The sequence below is a fragment of the Scyliorhinus canicula genome, chromosome 2 (genome assembly GCF_902713615.1).
Source record: "Scyliorhinus canicula chromosome 2, sScyCan1.1, whole genome shotgun sequence".
In the NCBI taxonomy this organism is placed as follows: domain Eukaryota; kingdom Metazoa; phylum Chordata; class Chondrichthyes; order Carcharhiniformes; family Scyliorhinidae; genus Scyliorhinus; species Scyliorhinus canicula.
This window is the reverse complement of record NC_052147.1, coordinates 111,354,399-111,374,203: the sequence shown is the minus strand read 5'-3', so window position 1 is coordinate 111,374,203 and position 19,805 is coordinate 111,354,399. Positions and strand designations below refer to the sequence as shown.

At 47.9% G+C, this 19,805-nt stretch overlaps 1 protein-coding gene across 2 annotated transcripts in view; it reads left to right on the top strand.

Moving 5' to 3' along the window:
• The window catches only part of LOC119957184 (cysteine-rich motor neuron 1 protein-like), a 345,653-nt gene that overhangs the window by 313,695 nt on the left and 12,153 nt on the right, over window positions 1–19,805 (top strand). For both annotated transcript variants that reach the window (XM_038784996.1, XM_038784988.1), the window contains exons 11-13: window positions 7,094–7,315; window positions 9,617–9,739; window positions 12,493–12,662. In XM_038784996.1, the coding sequence (XP_038640924.1) occupies window positions 7,094–7,315; window positions 9,617–9,739; window positions 12,493–12,662 (515 nt within the window). The remainder of the gene's footprint in view (window positions 1–7,093; window positions 7,316–9,616; window positions 9,740–12,492; window positions 12,663–19,805) is intronic.

The window sequence follows — 19,805 nt, the reverse complement described above, 5'->3', positions numbered from 1 at the left end:
GGAGAGGATACGCGTCCAGTTGCGTAAACCGCTTGATGGTCTGGCTATAGTCGATGACCATCCGGTTTTTCTCCCCAGTCCGGACCACCAGCACTTGGGCCCGCCAGGGACTGTTGCTGCCCTTGATGACCCCTTCCTTCAGCAACCTCTGGACCTCGGACCTGATGAAGGACCGGTCCTGGCCGCTGTACCGTCTGCTCTGTGTCGCGACGGGTTTGCAATCGGGGGTGAGATTAGCAAACAAGGAGGGGGGGTCCACTTTGAGGGACGCGAGGCTGCAGACAGTGAGGGGGGTATAGGGCCGCTGAATTGGAAGGTCAAGCTCTGCAGGTTGCACTGGAAGTCCAGTCCTAGGAGTGCCGGTGCGCAAAAGTCAGGGAGGACAAGGAGTTTATAATTTTTAAAAAACCTTCCCTTGGACCGTGAGGTCCGCGATGCAGCAGCCGATGAGGCGGACGGAGTGCGAACCTGAGGCTAACCCGATTTTGTGTCTTACAGGATGGACAGGGAGCGCGCAGCGTCTTACCGTGGCAGGGTGAACAAAGCTTTCCGTGCTCCCGGAGTTCAGCAGGCAGCCCGTCTCGTGGCCGTTGAGGTGGATCAGCGTTGTCGTTTTGGTGAGCGTGCGTGGACGTGACTGGTCGAGCTGAATGGCCGCGAGCCGTGGAGAAAATCCATATTCGTCGTCGTTGTCCGAGTAGATGCTGGAAGAACCTTGCGTGCCAGTCCCGGAAGGCGGTGCCCAGGATCCGCACGTGGAGTTGGGATCCCAGGATGGCGGTGCCCAGGATCCGCACGTGGGGTCGGCGCCCCAGGATGGCGCCACCCAGGGCCCGAACGTGGAGTCGGCGCCCCAAGATGGCGGCGCCCGTGGGGCCCTCGTGGTTGCTGGGGGCGGGGTTAGCGGTGCCGGTGGGCCGATCGGAGCGGCTGGGAGCGGGGGCAGAGAGGCGCGCTGGCCAGGCGCAGGAGCCCGGGGGCGGCGAGTGGAGAGTAGCGCGGTGTGCTGGAGGCGCCCGGAAGGGCCCGGAGGAGAGAGAGAAGCGCGCAGGCCGAGTGCAGGGGCCCGGGGGCGGGGGGGAGAGATCGGCGCAGTGTCCAGGAGGGGACCGGGAGGGCCCGGAGGAGAGAGAGAGGAGCGCAGGCCGGGCGCAGGGGCCCGGGGGCGGGGGGGAGAGTGTTGCGCGGCGTCCAGGAGGGGCCCGAAGGGGGGGATCCCTGGTCGCTGCGCGGAACCGCAGCGACCGTTTTGGCCTGGCAGACAGTGGAGAAGTGGCCCTTCTTCCCGCAGCTCTTACAGAGGGCGGAGCGGGCTGGGCAGCGCGGGCGAGGGTGTTTAGCGAACCCAGAAAAATAGCAGCGGGGCCCCGTGGACTTGTCGGGGCGTCCCGCGGCGCAGGCCTGAGGGAGGTCGGGAGCGGCGGATGGCGGTGGGGAAGCGTGCCAGGAGGCCCAGGGTGGTGCAGCACGGCTGGGGACATAGGCGCGGGCGTTTAAATCGGCGACCTCCAGGGAGGTGGAGAGAGTCCGTGCCTCAGTTAAGCTGAGGTCGTCTTTCTCCAGCATCCGCTGGCGGATAGCGGGGGACTGCATCCCACCAACGTAAGCATCTCTGATCAGCAGTTCCACGTGCTCCGTAGCTGAAACTGGGAGACAGGAGCAATTCCTCCCCAGGATAGCGAGGGCCTGGTAAAATTGGTCTAATGACTCACCGGGGAGCTGTTGTCTGGTGGCCAGCAGATGTCGGGCAAATACTCTGTTGACTGGTTTAAGAAACTGTCCATTCAGCTTAAGATTGGCGGCATCGTAATCTTTCTCCTCCTTGATCATCGCGTAGGCTGCTATGCCCACGCTGGAGTGGAGGATGTGAAGCTTCTGTGCCATGGCGGGGTGGGCTGGTTGCAGACTCCAGGTATCCTTCAAGACATGCCAGCCAATGTTGAAAAATTTCTGCAGAGTTCTGAGTTTGCGGGCTGATGCGGAGGCATTCGGGCTTGATCCAGAACTCCATCTTCAAAAATCTAGCTTATTAAATTGATGAGCCATCAATTGCACGAGAGACGAGTTGCTGTACAAAAGTTAGGCTTTAATAAGCTAGAACTTAGCCCTGCGGTCGACTACAATAAATGGACAACTGGCGGGCGTTCTGACTATTTATACCTCGGTAAGGAGGCGTGGTTAACTCAGCCTCTCGACCAATCGGAGAGCCGTCACATGACTGGTCTCAACCAATCGGTCTAGAGGCACATGACCGACCAGGACCAATGGTAAGCCGGTGTTCTGCACCAATGGCAGACAGCTATGCAAATCATACCACCACATTACCAAAGTCTGTCAATGTCCGACTTAATATTAATAATGGATCTAGCATCAATTGCCAAACGCTTCAGAAGTTTCAGACTTTTACCACGCTTTGATCATAGAAGTGTTTACGAACAAATACCAGTTTTTAAAAGATGTGGCTCCAATTTTCAGACTTGGTCCCCGGGACCTAGACTCCCCAACCAGTGGAAATAATGGTCAGGATTTTCTGATCAAACAAAACACTAGAATCGTTGCAGGTGGGACGTAATATTTGACTTACAGCAAAAGGTCCTTCGGACTTCGGATGGGAATTTTCGGACCCTTAGTATGTTGACAACCTTAATCAAAACACCACTTGACTTTCTAGATTCCAGCGAAACCCTAATATATGTAATCTCTCCTTTTAAATCCAGAGAGGGCAGCACGGTAGCACAAGTGGATAGCACTGTTGCTTCACAGCACCAGGGTCCCACATTCGATTTCCCGCTGGGTCACTCTGTGCGGAGTCTGCACGCTCTCCCTGTGTCTGCATGGGTTTCCTCCGGGTGCTCCGGTTTCCTCCCCACCGTCCAAAGACGTGCAGGTTAGGTGGGTTGGCCATGATAAATTGCCCTTAGTGACCAAAAAGGGTAGGAGGGGTTATTGGGTTCTGGGGATAGGGTGGAAGTGAGGACTTAAGTGGGTCGATGCAGACTCGATGGGCCGAATGGCCTCCTTCTGCATTGTACTATGTATATCTTTCTGCTAAATCTATGCGGTACTCCTTCCAATATATCTTTCATAGGTTACGGTGTCCAGATCTGCACATGATGGTCCAGATGTAGTTTGACTCATGCTTTGTGTAGCTGTCCTTAGCTAAACCCCCTTGTACTCTAGTCCTCTTGGTACAAAGGCCATCATTGATTAACTTTTTTGATTATTTTCTGTATTTGTTCATGACATTTTAATGATCTAGTAAATGAATTCCCAGGTCTCTTGGACCTCCGCTGTTTCCAGCCTCTCTCAGTTCAGGAAATAATCTGCTCTGTTCCTTATATATGCAAAATGGGTGACCTCACATTTTCTTGCAAATAAGTCTATTTGCTATAGTTTTGCCCATCTGCTCAATCTATCATCGAATCCCTATGTGCAGAAGGAGGCCATTCGGCCATCAAGTCTGCGCCAACCCTCTGAAAGAGCACCCTATCTGGACCCACTCTCCCACTCATGTTGCTTCACAACGCCAGAGTCCAAGGTTCAATTCCCAGCTTGGATCACTATCTGTGCGGAGTCTGCACGTTCTCCCTATGTCTGCGTGGGTTTCCTCCGGGTGCTCCATTTTCCTCCCACAAGTCCCGAAAGACGTGCTGTTAGGTAATTTGGACATTCTGGATTCTCCTGAATTCTAAAAGTTGTCAGTGAATAGTTCAGGCCCCCACATAGATTCTTGCAGAAAACCACTACTCACGTTCTGCCAGTTAGAGTATCTGATCCTTATCCACATCCCTCTGTTTCTTTCCACATTTCCAATTTTCTAATTTGTTTGCAGGGACCCGATCTCTGCAAACAAGAGGAATATGTTCAAGTGTTACATCTTTTTAATTACCTGGAAGCCCCAAGTGAAACGCTTTGGCACATGTCTCTCTTTTCAGCAAGGTCGAGCTACTGCTCCCCTCCCTTTGTGTCGATGTGCCTCCAACTCGGACTCTAGTGCAACAACTCAGAGTGTAAGAGACTCGAAATGAAGAGCGCTGCAACAGTCCCAAAGGTGGCTCACAAGAGCATTATGTAACAAATTAAGGAGATATTAGGCCAGATGAGGAAAGAAAACTTGGGGGTGAGTTCTCGGTCTCCGTAGCTGCATGTTCCTCAGCAGAACACCGTCGTCGGCAGCGGGATACTCCTTTTCCATCACCTGCCACTGGGGTTTTCCATTGTGGCCACCCCACTGCACTGCCGGTGGAATGGAGAATCCCGACGGTGGAGAATTCACGCCTTGGTCAAAGATCTAAAGGAGGAAAATTAGGTAGAAAGATAGAGAGGGGTGGGGAGGGAATGCCAGAGCTTGGGGCCCAGGCATGGGCAGCAATGGTGAAACAATTAAAACTGGGGATGCCTAAGCAGCCTGAATTAGAGGAGCGCAGAGATCTTGGAGAGTTGTGTAGCTGGAGGAGAATAGCGAGATGGTAGGGGGTGAAAGGCCATAGAGTGATTTTATAATAAGGGGCAGGATTTCCGGCACCCCTACGGTCTGCTTTCTAGCAGTCGAAGCTGCTCGCTATTTGCCGTTGGCGGGATCTTCTGGTCCCATAAATGTCCATGGCATTTTGTGTAGCTTGCCCATGACGCTACTGGGAAACCCACCACTGCTTGTGTTGCAGTGAAATATAATCTTATTTATGTAACAGCATAATCTTGCAGAGGGTTTCCAAAATCCTGTTGTTATATTGATGATTATGATTTATATATCAGATCAAAAGAATATAATTTAATTTGGTATTTTTGGTCTGGAAAAGAGAGATTCTCTGCTGCTCAGTTATGCTATTGTAAACCCTTGTCCGACAGGTTTTCAAATGTAGCTTGCCAAGTACTTATAGGACCTCTGAAAGTTTCAAGTAGTGCTGGATGTAAGAAGGGCTCTTTAAAATAATAACATCCAAGATGGAATTTTTTTTTAACCAAACTACTGTTACGGACAAGAGTGAGATTAATTTAAACAGCCCTGATTTCTCCTCTCGCTACCTGTCTGTGAAAAGTTGTTTTTGATTTTAGATTTCTCCTTTATAATTTCTGGCGTACTTTTCCCCAACACTTAAGTTTGGATTGATCCAATCCACTAATAATAACCCCAGTGGAATTTGAAATAAGGTAAAATTGTGAGGGTTGGTTTATTTTGGTCTCACACACAAAACACGGAAAGGGATTTTGCAAGGTTCACCCCTTTTACACTCGTACAATAAAAAAGGGATAAGGGAAAGAAAGGGGTTCAGGGCAAGGACCACAAAAAAAAAATAAGAGCTATGGTTTCATGTGAGTCCAGAGTCAAGTAAGTCAACGTCCAATTAAGTTTCTTTCAAGTGGCTTTGTCTGGCTGAATTCCTGGCCTTGATCCGAGGAACTGAAGATCAAATTCATTGAAGGAATTCAAACAATTCAAGTCTCGGTCGTGTGACAGGGTGGTTTCGGGACAAGATATTCAGTTAACCAAGCCCCTCGTTAAAATCAATTTTGTTTTGAGCAGGTAACTGTTAAAGCATTGTCACAATGCTGGAGATGTGGAGTCACAAATAGCTTAGCCTTGGTCTATAGCTGGTTGGGGCAGATATCTCATCTCCTGATCCATTGTGCTTAAATATTTGTACAATAAAAGGAGCATTACATCCCAGGAGTTTGATATGTTATTCATTGTCCACGTTTAAACTGCTGTGAAATCCAGAACTACTATCATGTGGTCAGCAGCGACCCTTTTATCAGTCCAGCCATTCGTCCTTTTCTTAAAAAGAAATAATTTTATAAAGTAGCCAGGCTGACATAGATATCTATATTTCTTCCCGTCTTCTGGACAGGACACTACCCTTGACAGAGTCATTGATAAAATAGTGTAATTAATCGGCAACTAATCTAATTTTGTTTTTTTTTTTATTGCTGTTTTCATAAAATAGCAAATCTGTTCCGGACCAAATAATTTCTACAATATCAATATGCTTTTCATTGACAAAGAGGGATATGTTTGTGAGTATGTGCCCATGGGGAAGAAGCTTTCTCACTGATAGTGGTACTGAGGAGAGTTACCTCCAGGATTTTGGAAATGATGTGCTTTTTAAATCAATATGTAGTGCTTATATTTACAGGAATGATATAAAAATGTATTATTCACTGAGAAATTTACACAACAAAGTTTTCTATAAGATTACACAATATTGGTGCATTATCATTTGATTGGAATAACGTTGAAAGTCTTGTAGGAAGCCTTCCAAAGCTTGAAGGAGTTTGTATGGTTGAATTACAGCCACGTAGGATGCTTAACTGGCAATGTCATTTGTTACACTGCAGCTTAAGTACGGAACATAGAATTGCCCTCTTGTTTTTTTTTAATTCATGAAGCCTGTGATTTACTTGGCAGTTGTTCTATTCTCCAATTTCTTCACTACATAAACAGCTCCGTTTGTTTTTAGGTTTGACAGCTAGAACATAGAACATAGAACAGTACAGCACAGAACAGGCCCTTCGGCTCTCAATGTTGTGCCGAGCCATGATCACCCTACTCAAACCCACGTATCCACCCTATACCCGTAACCCAACAACCCCCCCCCCCCCCCCCCCCCCTAACTTTACTTTTTAGGACACTACGGGCAATTTAGCATGGCCAATCCACCTAACCCACACATCTTTGGACTGTGGGAGGAAACCGGAGCACCCGGAGGAAACCCACGCACACATGGGGAGGACGTGCAGACTCCACACAGACAGTGACAATGCGCAGTGACCCAGCCGGGAATCGAACCTGGGACCCTGGAGCTGTGAAGCATTTATGCTAACCACCATGCTACCCTGCTGCCCGCAGCTCTATATATTTTTTTTATATGTTTGTACAGGTTCAATTTATAGTTCCACAGTCCTTCAGATACCATTCTGCCACTGAGCAAATAATAGCTTGACTCTATATTATTAGCATTATGCAAACTTCATGTGCCTCGTGTGTCTGATTATGTGGTGTTCGCCTAACCAGTACATGTAAATGCATGTTTTATCGCTGAATGTGCTCTTAGCGCCAGAGTTCTAATGTATATTAATTAAATTTCCACCACAGAAGATCAGCTGAAAGCCCTATTGCCTACCAATAGCAGTGAGTCTGGATATTGCATGTCCAGCAACGGGGATATCCTGTTAGTCGGAGAGTCATGGAAGCCAAATGCCTGCACGAGCTGTATCTGTGGCGACGGTGCCATTCAGTGTTTCTCTCAGACCTGTTCAGCTGCTTTATGCAGGTTGCCAGTTCTAAGAAAAGGGCAATGTTGCCCGTACTGCTTGGGTGAGTAAATTGTTTTCATGCCATGAAAAATTGCCTCACACATTGGAAAGATGTTTTTTCAGATTTAACAAAAAAAGCTAATTAATATGAAATGATCAACTTACAAATATCGTTGCTTATCAGTGTGGCGCAGTCAGGTTGAAGTTGGAACACAGCCCAGTTCCACAAACCCGAAACAAGGGTTGGGGGAGGGCAGGTGGGGGGGAAGAGAGACACAGGAGAATAGGCCCAGGAGGTTGGATTTTCATTCGAGGGAGTGGGGGTGTACATGCTGCATTAGGAGTCAGGCCCACAAGCCCTGGAAGTTGCTGTGTGCGAAGGAAGGCCGACTGGGAGGACGGCCTGTGCACCAGTACTCTGTATAAGTTATTTTTAAACATGAAACTTCCTTCCTTCCTTCCTTCCTTCCTTCCAGCCCTTGCCCCGCAGACACTCCCCATGTCCCATCCATGCCAATCCATGGCTCCTCATGCCCCACTACCCATCACCCATGACCCTTTAAACATCCTGTGCCAGTCCATGCCCCGCACTCATCCCAATGGTCCCTTAAAGCCTTCATGACCACCTACCAGTAACCTGTGCCCCCCACCCTTTTCCTTTACCCATGTTGTGTCAACTCACCCAGTGTCCACCGTAGGGAAATCTCAGGATCGATGCTGACATAATTATTTATGTCACTATTTAAAAAGAAAAACACTCCTGATTTGGAAAAAGAGCTGTCAACACGCTAAAATTCCTTCATCTAATCTCTTATGAAAACAACCATTTTTATTCTGTAACCACTTAGAGCAGTCAATCAAGTTGCTCACTTAACAGGCACCCCAGTATGATAATATTAGGTTGTACGATCAGTCATGCAGCACAAAACTGTCAACAGACTGAAATATTAAGCACTGATTATTTTTTAAACTCCACACTTTTTTAAAGAAACTTAAAGTCAAGCAGAGTTAAATCCCTTGACAGCTTTGACAGTTCCAATAGCTTTTGACAGCTACAGTCCCAATGGTCTTATGCACTGTTTACACACAATCTTGTCTAATTTCAACAATCCCAAGGGACGCCTTGCCTCTCCCAAAAGTGTCCCAGGGCCATATCCAAAGGAGTAACTAACCTTTCCAAATGAATCCACATGGTTCAGACCCGCTCCTACCAGTTTTAATCTGCATATTTTGGGCTTGAGGCAACCACCTCATCAAAATCACATAATGGGACAATTACAGGTGGATTTGCAAGCTTGCTGAAATAGTTCAATATATCATCAGCTCTATTTGTGTATCCCATGTAATAACATCCGTTATACGGTAGAAGAGCAGAGATGTACAACATGTGTAGTTTAGTAGTGAAGTGGTGGTTGGATCAGTAGAAAATGTAAATATGAGTGAAGAATCCTGCTTCAAACACCCCATGAAGTAGACTTCCAGTCTGGAATATTTAACAGCAAGTCTTTATCAAAAACTCATAAATATGTGTATGTTTACAGTAGAAGGTACAGGTATGGAACTGACCCCATTCTAGGTCTTCTCTTAACTGTGTCCATCTCTCGGCTGACCCTGGCTCTGGTCAGGCACCTTCTTGCATCACTGTGTAGGTAGTGTACGCAGTCCCACATTAACCCTTTATGTACCAGACACTGCTACTGTGATGAATACCTTCTGTGCACTCTAGATTCCACACACAATGCAATGACAGCTTGAGATATTATGGCAGTAATATATAATGTTGACTTTGCTGGTATCTTTAATGTCTGAAGCTGCAGCAGTATGCTTTTATTTAGTGAAGTTACTGAAAATTGTTTTAAATATCTATTTAAAGGAAAAACCCAAATACGTCTTGTCCCAAAGGCCACAATTTCTCTAGCCATATTGAGGGGAGACGTAGTTTTGCTATTAAATGCATTTTCACCAGTGCACTGAAGAGTGCTGTTTATTTTGTCCTCGTCACAATTAAAACTTGATTTGAGAAATTTGACAGTGAACATATAATCACCTTCGACCTGTCTCCTCATTTAAAGTACTGTGCCAATATATGGATAATTGAACGTAATGACTGTTTGGATCCCTAGTAAGAAATTGGATTTGGAGCCAAAATCCAAATGAACATATTGAACAATTAGGTGGTACTGCTGCAACTTACTGGAAAATTATTCCAGCTCTCAAAGACGGGTATTTGAGAGAGCATTGTTTATTGGCAACAAATTCACACTGAACAAACTAGAACTTGCAGATTCTTGGTGGCTTTCCTCTCTCTATGTTGACGGTTGTTTCATTCTTTCATTTATTTTCGGCCTTTCCTTGTCTCAAGATGTGACAACAGTTTCTTCGGCCACAACAGAGGCTGCTGGTGTTTTACTGGAGAAGTCGACGGAATTCGAAGGCAAAGAGCTACTCGTAACACCTGCCCAACCTGACTTGCCGTTATTCATAGGTAAAGAGAAAGCTGTTTGTTGCACCAATGCAGAAACTGTTTACATTTTAGACAAATCCAATTTATCCTCAATACTGGTCACATCTCTGAAGTGAGCAGCTGAGCATTTTGTCTCTTAACTTTAACATTTCAGGTTAAAGGGCGATTTGACCTTGGTGAAATTATTTAATTGATTATTCACTCCCTTCCCCCTTTAAAAATGACATCTGAATTTTCTCTTTCCCTCTAATGCTCTATGCTATGCCCTAGTAAATGTAAAGGACAACAAATTGTTTCTGGACCATCCATAAGATTGCAATTTAAAATTCCACAGATTAACTTGCCATTCCCTTTGTCCTAAGGGGAGCCCATTGCTTCCATTCTGTGCCTCCTCGCGTGGCAGTGAGTTACTGCAGGGCAACATCACGATTGGAAATATTCCACTAAGTGGAAGAGATTCTCTGAAAGGTGCTGAGCTGAGTGTTCCCTGGTGCAACCAAGTGGCAACAACATGGGTTTAAATTCAAATATCCATGGATGACAAGCTCTTGACATTGGCCGCACTTTTATAACAATGGGAGGGGAGATGGCACTAAGAAAGTAGATGTTGAATAATTTGACAGTGGAAGTCAGTTCATGGCCCTGAGGTTGTAGCAGTGAATAAGGAAGACAGGGTATTAATTCAGTGACACCACTTGATTTATTCTGGTTCTCTTATTGATTTGTTAGAATGCCCACTGCTGCATACATTTATAAATTTGCTGTAGCCTGCTGTTTGTTTAATTCAACTGTGCAAGTGGCTCTAATAATTCATTGATTTCTTGAGGTACCAGTTGCACAATGAATGTATTAATTCACTGATGCCTGCTAATTCATTACTTTATTGACGTGCCTGGAGATTCATTAATTCACTAGTAACTGCTACTGGTTTACTTTATTCTTTGTTTATTCCCTGGTGCTCATTGCTCAATGAAAGTATCGATTTTCACGATGATCAGTGTTCTATTAATTTGTCACGGCTCAGATGCAGGCTTGGCTCTGCTGTGTCGCTCATCAGTACCATCACGCTGTTGAGTGTGAGTGAGCATATATCAGGTTTATGTTCATTTCTGTAGCTTGTGTTTCATGTTCCAATTGTACAATGCCCAAAAATAATTTGTAATAATTTAAAGGTTTTAGTTTATTCAATCAATTTTCATTCTCCGTGTTAAAATGGAACAAATATTGTCCGTTGTTTTAACATGTATTATCATCACTTTCTTTGGAAACATGAAGATAAAATTCTTCAACATTGTGAACACCTTGACCCAGCAAGTACAATGTTACCGGAAGCTGTTATCTCCAGAATGAGCTGTTATCTCCAGAATGAGTTTTTTTTAAGTTAGGGTACACAATAAGGCCAGCATTTAATGACCTTCCCCAGTTGCCTTTGATTAGACGCTGGTGAGTACCCTTCATGAGCCACTGCGGCCCGTGTAGTAAAGATATTCCCACAATGCTGTTGAGTACAGCGTTTCAGGGTTTTGACCCAACAACCATGAAGGTAAAATGAAGAGCGCAATTTTATGGCCAAGCTGCGCCCGAAAAACAGCCTGCGATGGCGCAGTTTGACCGTTAGAAGCTGGGAGACCATGGTCTTGGGAGCTACCCGGCTCACAATGCCACGCGAGAGCTAATGCGATCGTGTGAGACATTATGATGTAAATTCCGTCCATTGTGGGTGGGATCACTTTTTAGCAAATCTGCACATTAAAGCGAGACAGCTAGTATGTGCAGATTGACGAGTTACCTGGGGCGTGGGATGAATCCCCTTCGCCTCAGAGACCTCGGTCGAGTGCCATTCAGTACTGGTCTACACAAGCGGGGAACTAGACGGAACGGCACTCGTGGGGGTCTCCTAGGGGATCGGAGGCCCCCAGGTGCATGCCCTTTGGGCAGGGTGATACCCTGGCACTGCTGGTGCCACCTGGGCAGCCTGGCACCCTGGCAGTGTCTTCTGGGTGCCAGCCTAGCACTGACAAGGCACTTCCAGCTGGTTGGGACACTGCCAGGGTGCCAGGTCAGCACTGTCAAGGTGCCCGCTGGCATTTTTTGCATGGGTATGATCAGTCCGGGGGTAACGTACGTGAGTATTGGGGGTGGGGGGCGGTGGAGGGCAATGGGGGGGGGGGGGGGGGGGGGGTGAGGGATCCTCCAGTAGTGCATTGGGGTTTTGGGGGTCGGGTCGGAGGCCTCTAAGGTCGAGATGCAATTTAAAAATGGCACCCGATCTCTTGCTACACTTCTGCCGAGCAGAGCTCCTCAGTACACAAAACAGGGCTACGTGCATCCTCAGCTGCTGAGGCCCTTATCAAACGCGAGTGGTGTTTTCTAGCCTTGTGTGTTTCGTCGCTGTGAGCGCCGGGAAACATGCGGCTAAACATACTCACTATGGGACTTTTTCCCATTTAGTAAAATCGCGCCTGAAATGTTTCCACATTGGGATGGTGTGTGAATTGAAGGGAATTTGGAGATGATGCTGCTCTCGCACGCCTGCTTCCCTTGCCCTCTTAAGTGTTACAGGTCACTGGTTTGGGAGGAGCTGTTGACGAAGCGAGTTCCTGTGTAGATAATACACTCTGCAACCACTGTCAAGGGAGCGGACATATACTTTCGGGAGAAGAGATTTGGGCAAAGCTAGACACAGCATAATGCTCAAGTAATTTTAATTATTTGCCTATAGTGGAGAAACATGACGTTTTAACTTGTCTATTTTTCTTCTCATAACGTTTTAGAAGTTACTGATGTACCCCCCCAGCAGACTGAAATGGCTGTAATCTACCAGTCAGCAGCATGGGCTCTGGCAGCAATATTGCTTGCAATCATCATTTTCTTAACAGCCACCCTTGTAATGAATAGAAAGAAGAAGTGGTTTCAGATGCCTTGCTATCATGCACCAACTAAGGTAAGATGAATACATCCAGATCTAGAATTACTACAAAGTTGGTGAACTGGAAGGCAATCTGACCAGCGAACATTGCACCTGAAGTTCAAAGCTGTTGGCCATAATTTGGTTAAAGACATCCAATTTGGTTCTTCTTTATATGAATAAGCAGGAACATCAAAAGGATAATACTGCAATGATGTCAATACCCCCAAAGTATTGATGGTAAATGATGCAGTTGGAATCAGTTGTGATATAATGAACCGCTTCATTGGCCATGTTGTAGCTAATTAAGATGCAAATGTTGGGTTGAAAGGATGTGTTACAAATATTTATTTCCAGTGTTGTAAATTCCCCCAGCATCCAGCAGGGAAAATCTGCTGAATACAATTCATCATCTGAGCCCACTATTAACAACAATATTTGTTGAATAGCAACATGGACTTGCGTTCAGCTTCCTGAATGGTTTGTTGTATAAATGCACTGTGTAGGCTTGTGATCAGCCATACAGGTCCCAACCCCAGGTTTCAGCATAGGATCAGATTGAGTTAGTGGATTACTGCATCGGAGTAAAGGCTTCACAATTAGCTTGGCATCTCTGTTCTAGAGAAGGGGTACAATATTCAGTATATTATTTGAAATATGTTTTATTCCGAACAGAATCAACAAATCACATAGTCAACAAAAGATACAGCCAAATAGCGAACAGTTTATAATTTATTCCTTTTCTCCCCTTAATTAACACAAACCCCCCCCCCCCCCCCCCCCCCCCTCTAGCAACCCTCCCTCCCTACCCGCTGGTGACAAAAAAATACTTAAATAGAGACAGAAACAGCCTACAGCTTACATAAAATTCCTCTTCTGACCCTCAAAGAGCAAATTTAATTTTTTCCAATTGTAAGAACTCCACCATATCCCCCAACCATGCCAACACCTTTGGTGGCACAGCCAACCTCCACCCCAATAGAATTCGCCATCGGACAATCAGAGTGGCAAAGGCCACAACATCAGCCCCCCCCCCTCCAGTAGCTCCAGCAACTCTGAAACTCCAAAGATCGGTAGCAATGGGCATAGTGCCATCCCTGCCAGTGTCTCGAAGATCGAAGTCCAGAATACACCTAGCTTAGGGCAAGACCAAAACATATGGACATGATGTGCAGGCCCCCTTGTGCACCTCTCACATTTGTCCTCCACCTGAGGGAAGAACCTGCTCACACGAGCCCGCATCATTTGGACCCTTTGCACCACCTTAAACTGTATCAGACTCATCCTGGCACAGGATGATGTTGAATTCACCCTGTGCGTAATTTCACTCCATGCCCCCTCCAAGCTCCTCCTCCCATTTCCATCTTATCACTTCCACTGGCACCTTCTCTATTTCCAACAACCACCCATAAATATCTGCAATCTTCCCCTCCCCCAACTCATCCTCAGTTAACAATTTATCCAGTAGCGTACACCTTGGCAACTGAGGGAACAAGGGCAGCTCCTTACGCACAAAGTCCCGCACCTGTATGTGAATTTACTTCCCCTTAGCAACTGGTACTTCTCCTGTAACTCTTCCAGCCTCATGAACCTCCCTTCCACGAACAGGAACAGTTCTCTTCCACACTCTACCCCTTCCCTATGCCAATTTTGCGTCTATCCCTGCCCGTATGAACCTATGATTCCCACACATTGAGGCCAGAACAGATATACCCCCCCCACTCCAAAGTGCCGCCTCAGCTGGTTGCATACATTGAGGGACGACACCACAACCAGGCTGTCAGTGTACCTAAGCGGGGAGAACTGGAGGGGGCCGTCGCCAGGGCTATTGAGCATGCCCTCCCTCACACAAGACCTCCTCCGCCTGTACAAATTCCAATCCCCCCTTCCCCCACCACAGTCGTACCTTCTCCACGTATTCCGCCCAACAATTATAATAATATAGCAGGTTTGGAAGTGCCAGCCCCCAGTATCAACCCGCCAACTTCTCTACAAAAAAGCCCTCCAACTCCTGGGCGTCTTGCCTGCTCATACAAATTCCCAGACAACGTATCTACCCTCTGAAAGAACGCCTTTGGAAGGAACATCAGAAGGGACTAGAAAATAAATAAAAACCTCAGGAAAATGTTCATCTTCTAGTCTACACCTTCCCCGCTAAGAATAGCGGTAGGGCATTGCACCTCTTCCCTTAGCCTATTCATCCTGAGTTAACAATTTATCCAGTAGCGTATATCTCGGCAACTGAGGGTACGAGGGGAGCTCCTTGCGCACAAAGTCGTGCACCTGTATGTGAATTCACTCCCCCTTTTACCCCCTCCACTAACTAGCCAAGTTCCACTCATGGGCCACCTGAATTTCCAAATACCAAAACCTGGTTTGGCCAGCTTGATTGGCACGGGTCACAAATTAGCACTCCTCCCCTGGGCGTTCACTGGGAAAACCTCACTCTTTGCCACGTTCAATTTGTCCCCAGAAAAGGTGCCAGGCATCCCTAAAAGGTCCATTATTTTCTCCATACACTCCAGCGGGTTCAAGACCTATAACAGATCGTCTGCATACAATGACACCCTATGTTCCCTACTTCCCCTTTCAATGCCTTTCCACTCTCTTGACGCCTGGGGCACAGTATCCAAAGGCTCAATAGCCAGCGCAAACAGCAGCGGGGACAGTGGTCATCCCTGTCTTATGTCCCTATGTATGCGAAAATATCCCGAACTCATGATGTTCGTCCTCACACTTGCCAAGGAAATGGTTGCCTGAGCCAGCGAGACCGGCAACTCCCTCCACGCCAATGAATCATTAAACATACCAGGAGATGGGCCGCTAAGTGTGAAAAAAGTGGAAATGGAGACTCCATTTTTTTTTGAAGTATAAAACCCAGGAAGAACATGGCAGACCCCAGAGGAAAAGAAAATGTGAGTCCACTCTTGTATTGAATGGAGTACACATTCCCCCTGGATGGAACCCGTTCAACCCATGGTTTCTCGACAAAGCAGATGGGTTGTCGATAAAACGAAACCCAAAAGGAGCATAAGAAATGAATCCGATGGAGACAATCTAGAAGCGCAGGTTATGTGGATTGGGCATGCTAAAATTGCCCCTTAGTGTCCAAAAGGTTAGGTTGGGTTACGGGGATAGGGAGGAGAGTGGGCTTCAGTGGGATGCTCTTTCCAAGGGCCAGTGCAGCCGTGATGGGTCAAATGGCCTCCTCCTGCAATGTAAATTCTGTGATATTGTAGTACCCTCAATAACGACACAAGAGAGTAGAATGGTAAAGAAGGCTTTAATAAGCTAAGAACTGGTCTGATATTGAGACGGGTGCTTACTGGGTGCCGCCTACAGAGCGGCCCTTATATACGACGCCCAGGGTTCCAAGCCCAGTCTTAAAGGGGACATCACCTTGCATGATGATAAGGGTACAGTAACACAGTAACCATTCATCACATTCACCCCCTGTTTAAAACAAAACGCAAATTCCGGTGGGGGTGAAGTGGGATCACAAGTCTATTCGTTTCGGCAGCCTGATCGTCCTCGTCCACCTTCTCAGCTCGGGCGGTGGTGCGGCGGACACGGATGTCTTAGTTGAGGGTACATCCGGGAGCACGATAGCCGGAGCTTTGGTCCGGGTCATGGTAGGGGGTCGGGGCTGTCGCCGGCGGGGAGTGTGGAGGGGGGAGGGGGGGATAGGGGGCACACGCGGTGCGTGTTGGGCACACACGCACCGACGAAGAGGTGGACCGGGGGGGGGGTCATCAATGGGTGCCAGATCCCAGAGGGAAACCGTGTCTTGCCTGCCGTCGGGGTGCTCGACGAAGGTAATATCGGGGGTTCGCATGTAGTAGTCGGACCCTCTCGACCAGGGGGTCTGTTTTATGGCTCCTTGCGTGCCTCCGGAGGAAAGCAGGTCCCAGAGTCGTCAGCCACGGTGGAAGCGAGACCCCAGAGGTGGACTTCCTGGGGAAGACAAACAAGCGGTTGTGAGGAGTCTCATTCGTGGCCGTGCAGAATAGCGACCTAATGGAGTGTAGGACATCGAGTGGGACCTCCTGCCAGTGGGTGGTTGAGAGACTTCTCGACCGTCGGGCCAGAAGGACAGCCTTCCAAACTGTCACGTTCTCCCTCTCCACCTGCCCGTTTCCCCGCGAGTTATAACTGGTTGTTCTGCTCGAGGCGATGCCTTTGTTGAGCAAGTACTGAAGCAGCTCATCGCTCATGAACGATGTACCCCGGTTGCTGTGGACATAAGCAGGGAAACGAAACAGGGTGAAGATGCTGTGCAGTGCCTTTATCACGGTAGCCGAGGTCATGTTGGGACAAGGGATGGCAAATGGGAAGCGGGAGAACTCGTCAATAACGGTTAGGAAGTAGGTATTGCAGTTGGTGGACGGGAGGGGGCCTTTGAAGTCCACACTTAGTCACTCAAAGGGCCCCGAGGCCTTTACGAGGCAAGCCTTGTCTGGCCGGTAGAAGTGTGGTTTGCACTCAGCGCAGATCTGGCAAGCCCTGGTCATGGCCTTGACCTCCTTGGTGGAGTAAGGTAGGTTGCGGGACTTGATAAAGTGGGCGAGCCGGGTAACCCCCGGGTGACAGAGGTCATTGTGGCTAGCCCGCAGGCGATCCTCCTGCACGTTGACACACGTGCCGCGGGACAGGGCATCTGGGGGCTCATTGAGCTCCCCTGGACGATACTTGATATCGTACGTGTAGGTGGAGAGTTCGATCCTCCACCTCAAGATTTAATTATTCTTAATTTTGCCCCATTGTGCGTTATCAAACATGAAAGCTACCGACCGTTGGTTGGTAACGAGGGTGAACCTCCTACCGGCTAGGTAGTACTTCTAGTGCCGCACGGCCTCCAAAATGGCTTGTGCCTCCTTTCTGACTGCAGAGTGCTGAATCTCGGAGGCGGTGAGTGTCCAGGAGAAGAAAGGTACTGGCCTGCCTGCCTGGTTGAGGGTAGCAGCCAGGGCAATGTCTGACGCATCGCTCTCTACCTGGAAAGGGATGGTTTCGTCCACCGCATGCATAGCGGCCTTGATGATGTCGGCCTTGATACGGCTGAAGGCCAACCGGGCCTCAGCCGTCAGTGGAAATGTCGTGGTCTTTATGAGTGGGCGGGCTTTTTCCGCATATTTGGGGACCCACTGGGCGTAATAGGAGAAAAGCCCAAAGCACCGTTTGAGGGCCTTGAGGCTACGGGGGAGGGGAAGTTCCTTCAGGGGGCGCATGCGGTCGGGGTCGGGACCTAGGACCCCATTTTCCACGACGTAGCCGAGGACATGATCCACAAGACGCAGGAGCAGAATTAGTCCATTCGGCCCATCAGGTCTGCTCTGCCACTCCATCATGGCTAATATATTTCTCATCCCCATTCTCCTGCCTTCTCCCCATAACCCTAAAATCCCCCTTGATGAACTCCAACTGCTCCACAGTCAGTGGGTAGGCGATGCCGATGCTCCTGGCTCCGCCATGTACTCACTCACTGCGCCACGTGGATCCTCTACCTCTTGAGCCAAGGCTTTGCTCAACTTTTCCCGGGTGTTGTAACCCACCAACATTCCACTTTGGAGGTGGAACCAACTCCCTCCAATTGTTTTTACAGTTTTTACAAACTGTAAAACTGTAAAAACCAAAGCCTCCAAGCAGGAGCCACCTAGTGTGCGACCGATCAGCTCATGGCTGCCACCGGAAGTCGGTGTATGCACGTTTGATCAGTATCAGGTAATCCCAAGGAGAAAGTGCGAGCATGCAGCAAGATCCAGCTGGACTCTGATGTACCCAGAACCCTCTGTGGCACAATAGCTTGCAGCAATTCATTAATTAGGCTGCCAGATTGAAAATTGACAGACAAGCACACAGAGATGTACTAAAAATCTGTGGCGGGATTCTCCGTCGGCTGACGCCAGAATCGGGAAACACGATTGGGCGGAGAATCAGTTCCGAAGCCAAAATCGCGGCAGGCACCAATTTAACGGCAAATCACAATTCTCCGTTGTCTCAACGGCGGCGTTAATGCGTTCCAGAACACTTGGACAGTAAACACTGTTGGCACATCATTAGCAGGCCTGATCTGGTATTCTCCGGGCCCTCCGCCATTCTTCGCCCCCAATGGGCTGAATTCCTGACTGTCGGCGGGACCGGCCAGAAAGTTTTGGCCTCTGACTCATCAGCCACAGTTCTAATGGAGGAAACACGACAGTGAATTTCCACAGTCAGATCCCACAAACAACAATGTGATATTTTTATTCATGATGTTGTTTGCGAGAGAAATACTGACCAGTACGCTGCAGGAACCTCCCCTGCTGTTTGAAATAGCACCGACCGTATTCTGCATCTGCGAAATGGACCTTTGCTTTAACATCTTATTTGAAAAGCAGCACTCTGATAGCGCAGCACTCCCTCAGTAGATAGATAGAGAAATACAGCACAGAACAGGCCCTTTGGCCCACGATGTTGCGCCAAACTTTTGTCCTAGGTTAATCATAGAATTTTGGACAATTTTTCATGGCCAGTCCATCCAACATGCACATCTTTGGACTGTGGGAGGAAACCGGAGTACCCAGAGGAAACCCACGCAGTCACGGGGAGGATGTGCAGACTCCACACAGACAGTGACCCAAGTCGAAATCGAACTTGGGACCCTGGAGCTGTGAAACAATTGTGCTATTCACAATGCTACCGTGCTGCCCTTAAGAAGTTAACCTACACTCCATTATTCTACCCTAATCCATGTACCTATCCAATAGCCGCTTGAAGGTCCCTAACGTTTCCGACTCAACTACTTCCACAGGCAGTGCATTCCATGCCCCCACTACTCTCTGGGTAAAGAACCTACCTCTGACATCCCCTCTATATCTTCCACCATTTATCTTAAATTTATGTCCCCTTGTAATGGTGTGTTCCACCCGGGGAAAAAGTCTCTGACTGTCTACTCTATCTATTCCCCTAATCATCTTATAAACCTCAATCAAGTCGCCCCTCATCCTTCTCCGTTCTAATGAGAAAAGGCCTAGCACCCTCAACCTTTCCTCATATGACCTACTCTCCATTCCAGGCAACATCCTGGTAAATCTCCTTTGCACCTTTTCCAAAGCTTCCACATCCTTCCTAAAATGAGGCGACCAGAACTGCACACAGTACTCCAAATGTGGCCTGACCAAGGTTTTGTACAGCTGCATC